The 6,000-nt window shown below is 39.4% G+C and overlaps 1 protein-coding gene across 1 annotated transcript; it reads right to left on the bottom strand.

The window, feature by feature from the left end:
• Positions 1–883: 883 nt before the first annotated feature.
• Positions 884–3,101, bottom strand: LOC105667480 (uncharacterized). Its single transcript, XM_067360571.1, has 4 exons — positions 2,099–3,101; positions 1,508–2,003; positions 1,232–1,425; positions 884–1,132 (listed from the first exon to the last, which is right to left on the bottom strand). Exons 2-4 carry the CDS (start codon positions 1,540–1,542, stop codon positions 921–923), a joined length of 441 nt encoding a protein of 146 aa, XP_067216672.1. The 5' UTR covers positions 1,543–2,003; positions 2,099–3,101; the 3' UTR covers positions 884–920.
• Positions 3,102–6,000: the final 2,899 nt, after the last annotated feature.

Here is a 6,000-nt window from a genome sequence, read left to right as displayed (position 1 = left end):
CATTTGTTAGATTTAGCGGTGGTCAATGCTTGGCTCTTATATAAGCGAGATTGCATATCGCATTCTGTAAGCCCCAGCCGTCAGTATAGTTTATTGACATTCAAAACCGAAATTGCATCTTGTTTATGTCAGGAACGCAAAGGAACCCAAAAGAAAAGAGGGCGTCCTGCTTCAAGCGAAGTATATAAACAATTGCAAAATAAAAGAAAAAGGAGATCAAATTCAATACTACCTGTAGAAGACGTGCGAAAGGATGAAGTAGCACATTGGCCAATTTTTTCGGATAACAGAGGACGTTGTAAAAATCCCGGATGTAAAGGAGTTCCAAAAATTAAATGTTCCAAATGCAATGTCCATTTATGTTTAACGCCAAGTGCAAACTGTTTTGTGGCATTCCACGCTTAAGTTTTCATAGACACGGTTTCAAACATTATAGGCCGCTGTGACTTGAAAGTCACATAGTGTAATTACTGCAATAAAATTGTTTGAACCGAAATTTTTTGTTCTCATTTGCATATATAGGTTTATAATTGCTGATTTTTTGTTCCACTATTTTTTTGGATTTAAAACAAAAATTCGGCCCATAGAGGGTTAACTTGCCAACACATGAAAGAAGATATTGTAGGATTCAAGAAGAAGATCAAGACGTGATTAATACCAGTAGTGGACTTATAACTGTGAGTGGTAATATTGCATCACGAAACTTGGCAGCTGTAAAAATTCGAGATAATTTTGCTTATTACTTTGAACACATTTCTCCATTGCCTTGGCAATGGGATAAAGCTTTGTCTAACGATTTTTAAGGTGTACTGAAATTTGTAATTAAAATAAAGTGAATTCAATATTTTTCTGCATACAATTTATTTATATTAATTAGAAAAAGTTAAAAAATAGTAATTAAAATTGTGAGTAAAAATAAACTAATTCAATCCTTGTTGTGCCTCCATCATTTCCTCTTCTTCAATCGCCAAATCCATAAGCCTTCTTTGCAGACTTCGAGGCTTGGGATATGGCAGACGGCGTAAAATATCAGCCAACTGCTCCACGAAGCTGTCCACCACATCTCTTTGTTGCTGCGGTGCTGTTTTTAGCATTTCTAAAAATGCATCTTGCAGCTGTGCTTTCTTTGCTTCTGTAATGTAAATTATTATTACATATGAATATAAGTCAAACACACGAAATTATAAAAATTGTACAAATTGTCATATATACAAAAACCGCGTATATTTACTTTTGTTTTTGTTGGCCGATGTCGATACATTAGAAGTCGCAGACTGCGGACGTTCTGTATCTGTGGTAATGTCTGTTCTGTCATCGTCATTTTCTGGATAGCTCATGGAGACATCCAACGACACATCTTCATGAACACCACTGTTGCTGCTGTGTGACGAATTTTGCACAAACTCTGGCAGAGAGTTGACGGTCCTGCAATTGAAATTTTTATGTAATTATATAAATACATCAATGCACAAAAATCATCAATTTTAAGAACAACATTAACACTTACGATACTGTGTTCAAAATGTCATCGAGAAATCTCATTTTCTCGTAATGAGCAAAAGTGCTCTTCAGCGGATGTCCTGCTCCGGATCCACTTTGCACATATCCCTGCGTACGCTTGCGGGCTTTGATATATGCATCGCGCAAATGCTTCCATTTTTGCTTTCCCGATTGCACATCAGTTATTGCTCCTATAATTTTAAACAGAAATTTTTAGTACAAATGCAAACGCGTGCGTAAATTTGCAAATAATATATATTAATAATACAATGAAATGATCTTACCTCCAAGACTATTGACAATCTCGTTCCACAAAGCATTTCGTTTTAAATTTGTTCTTTCTTTGGTAGATAATCTATGATCCCACAAAACCTTACGCTCATGAACAAGATCGATGAGCAGTTCATCTACTGTTTGCTTTGGGTTGTTTGTACCAAAAATTGCTTCTGACATATTATTAGCAGCATCTTCCATCTCTTCTGCATCACTGTCATATCTCTGCACTGTGAAATAATAATAAATTAATCAATGTTACAGTAATTTTTTATGTATTTAATTGATATATTTATAAAATACAATAAGAACGTTTTGCACTTACACATTGTAACAACAGAGTTTTCATCTACATTGATGGCATGTAAGTGCTCACTAAAATCGCTGAAACAGTGATGTGCGAGAGCATTTCCACAAGACCCATGAAGAATATAGCCACAATAGCCACATTTTAATGACTGCAATGGAATTGAAAACGTAAAATTTCTTTTTACACTTATAACAGAAACGTATATAGTTATTAGTTTCATATAAATATATATAATACTTACAGAACCTGAACTCATCGTATATATTATATTGCATATACTTTTCTCTTCCAACCGTTTTAATTTTAAACAAATTCTGCTTGCTTTGTTTTCTTCTTTTTCCTTTGATCGACATCTAACAATCTGTTTATATTTGTCTCCTGTATGTTGTAAATTTAAATCGAACTGCAAGCTTGCGCGCGGATCTGTAATTCTAGTTACTAGTCACTCTAGTTCCTTTATCGCGTACCGCAAACCGCGCTCCATGTAATCGCACCCTTAGTCTTTGCCAACCTTCAAGCAAAAAAATTGGTTAAGAGCTGTACTACAGAGTCTAAGGTGGTCACCCTGTCTGACCACAGACTGCTTCGTTTAGAGATAGGAACGCGTAACGCTAAAGAAACTTTTAAGTCTATTAACAATAAATTCGTAAAATGGAATTATCATAAATTAAATACAGATATGCTAATGGCCGGTTCTCTTGGCATGTCATGGTCAATGGATGTCACGGATATGGCTTCCGCACGCCTATTGGTTGAATGGCTGGGTGACTCCCTAAAGATTATTTCGGATCTCTCTATGCCGCGAAGCAAGGGTTTCCATAAAGAGTCCGCCTATTGGTGGAACGAAGAGGTGGCGACCTCTCGTCGTGCGGTTATGAGGGCGCGTAGAGTTCTCTCTCGAGCGAAAAAAAAGGGAAACCCTACTATAATAAACATAGAATATAGGAAATATAAAGTATGCCTGCGGACTTACAGACTAAATATTATAAGAGCCAAAGGGTGTTTACGATAATTCAAATTCGAGTTAGTTTTACTAGGGCCAAAAAATGAGATAGACATAACCATCTAGAACCTTTATGATTTATGACAACTCGACGCTGTCTTGTATTGCTTGAGTTATATTCATTGAATTTATTGAGTTTATTGAGCAAATTTTATTGTAATAGAAAAATGTTATTTATTATTATTATTAATTATATTATTATTAATTTATTAAAGAGGTATACCAACATACATACCAACATTATTTGTTTCTTTCATAGACTGATTTGCAGTTGACATTTTTCTATTACAATAAAATTTGCTCAATAAACTCAACAAATTCAATGAATTTAACTCAAGCAATATAAGACAGCGTCGAGTTGTCATGAATCATAAAGGTTCTAGATGGTTATGTCTATCTCATTTTTCGGTCCTAGTGAAACTAACTCAAACTTGAATTATTGTAAACACCCAAAAACGGAGCGTGGAATGAACTCTTGAACGACATAAATAACGACCCGTGGAGATTCCCTTATAAAATTGTAATGAAAAAGCTAAAGCCTGTTGCACATTCGGTGTGTGAAACCCTCTCTCACTCTGAGGTGGAAAACATTGTCAGTGCTCTCTTTCCGGATGACAGTAGTGAACACACATCTGCTGACTCTCTTCCACGCTTTGTGTGGTTGGATGATTACAGCGTCAGCGCGGCGGAATTATCACGGGCACTTAAAAAACTACGCGGTAATGGAAAGGCTCCCGGACCGGATGGAGTCTTCGGGAGCATCATTGCGGGTAGCGCGGGGAGCTTCATGGAGGTCTGGCGAGCCTGCTTTAACGCGTGTCTCAAGGAGGGTGTCTTTCCTACAGCTTGGAAGACTGCCAAATTAGTTCTCATCAAGAAGAAAGATGGAATTCCATCAGATCCTGGAATTTGCAGGCCTATTTGCCTCCTGGATGAGTCTTCCAAGTTGTATGAAAGAGTTATCGCTTCCAGATTAGGGGATCACCTGAGGTCGACTTATTCCCTCTCTGATAACCAATTTGGTTTCAGGGAGGGGAGGTCGACCCTGGATGCAATCCTGAGACTTAGGCATATAGTCCACGAGGAGACTGAAGTAGGTAATGTCGTCATCGCGATATCTTTTGATATTAAGAACGCATTTAACACGCTACCGTGGAGTGTTATTCGCTCGGCCATGGCCTCCATGGAGTTCCCGAGCTATCTCTGTAGGATCATTTCTGATTACCTATCGGATAGATGCTTAGTTTACATTGACTCCGAGGGTATTGTACGCAAACGGGGGGTGTACCGCGGTGTTCCGCAGGGTTCGGTTCTTGGACCAATCCTGTGGAACATGGGGTACAACAGCGTACTAAATATGGAGCTTCCGGCGGGCTGCCATATACTGGGATATGCAGATGATACAATACTGATCGTCTCGGGCGAGAGCTTTGAGGCGACATCCCACCTCGCGATGGTTGCGTCAGGAATGGTAGTAAGGAAGATAGAAAGGCTTGGCCTTGAAATCTCACCGCATAAAACGGAGATTACGGCTTTTCCGGCCTCCGCAGTTGGTCATGGTTCCTATAAATTAATTATAAAAAACAAGGAGGTAACCGTTGCTCCCACTCTGAAATATCTCGGTATCCTATTAGATGGTGATTGGAGTTTCACACAACATTTTGAAAATCTATACAACAAAGTAAACAAAACTGTGGGTTATCTTAGAGGAATCATGCCCAACTGTAGAGGTCCTAATGAGAGAGTGAGGAAGCTATATCTGAATGTAATTCTTTCAATGCTGCTTTACGGCGCCTCGGTGTGGTCGGTCTCACGGGAGGAGAACCGCAGGGCGAGGACCCTAATGCAGGGGATACTGAGAAGAGTTGCACAAAGAGTCTGTTGCGCGTATCGCACTGTATCGTTCGTAGCGGCGTCTTTGATATCCGGGACTCCACCGGTTGAAGGTTCCAGGCGCGTAGATTAGCGGTCGTCTATTTCAGAACCAGAAATGCCATTGAAGCTGGTGAGGATATTTCTCCCGGTGCCAGGGCAAAGTGGTACCTGGAGGCGAAAGACCAGGCGCTGTCGGATTGGAGGAAGAGCTTGATGAAGCTAAATCATACTCACCCCAGCCTTAGGCTTCGAGAAGCATTAGTTGATAGGTTAAAGGAGTGGGTTAACAGAAAGCACGGATGGGTCACCTATCATATGACCCAAATTTTAACGAATCATGGGTGCTTCAACGAATTTTTGCATAGAATCAGGAAAGCAGATTCCGCAATCTGTTACCATTGTCTTGATGCTGTGGATACTGCTCAGCACACCCTCCAGTTCTGCAGCGCCTGGAGTGCCGAGAGAGCTGAATTGACGCGGGTTATCGGGGATCAATTAGACCTCCCGTCTGTCATTGATTCCATCCTTGATGGTATAGAAAAGTGGAGGGCCTTCTCTGTCTTCTGTACAAGGGTATTGACCTGTAAAGAGGCGGCGGAAAGACAGAGACAGGCAGCGAATCGCAGGCAAAGAACTGGCCATATAGACTCAGAAATATCCGAATAAAATCACTTGTATAAGTATATTTTAACATTTATAATATGATGTTGTAACTTAGTGTTAGTTTTAGGCTTTACTATTACTTATACTATTACTATTGTTATTATTCTATATATATATATATCCTGCGTTGAAGGGCAACTCGGGTATTCTACACGCTACTCGTGTAAAGTATTGGTGTTGCGTACATATAAGGATTTTATTATCACCTAAGTAGTATTAGTTATTATTATTTTATAAGTAGTAACATATTGATTAAGTTGCGTGCAGCGTAACTATCCCTTTTGTTAATTTCCCGGTATCTTATTAGAGCCTTCATTCGAGGGCATTCCTGAGGGAGAGGCAGAGATATGCTCTAGCTAGTAAGCCTGCCTCTCTC

The sequence above is a fragment of the Linepithema humile genome, chromosome 8 (assembly GCF_040581485.1).
Source record: "Linepithema humile isolate Giens D197 chromosome 8, Lhum_UNIL_v1.0, whole genome shotgun sequence".
Taxonomy (NCBI): domain Eukaryota; kingdom Metazoa; phylum Arthropoda; class Insecta; order Hymenoptera; family Formicidae; genus Linepithema; species Linepithema humile.
The sequence above is the reverse complement of the archived record's forward strand: the minus strand, read 5'-3'. Positions and strand labels throughout refer to the sequence as shown.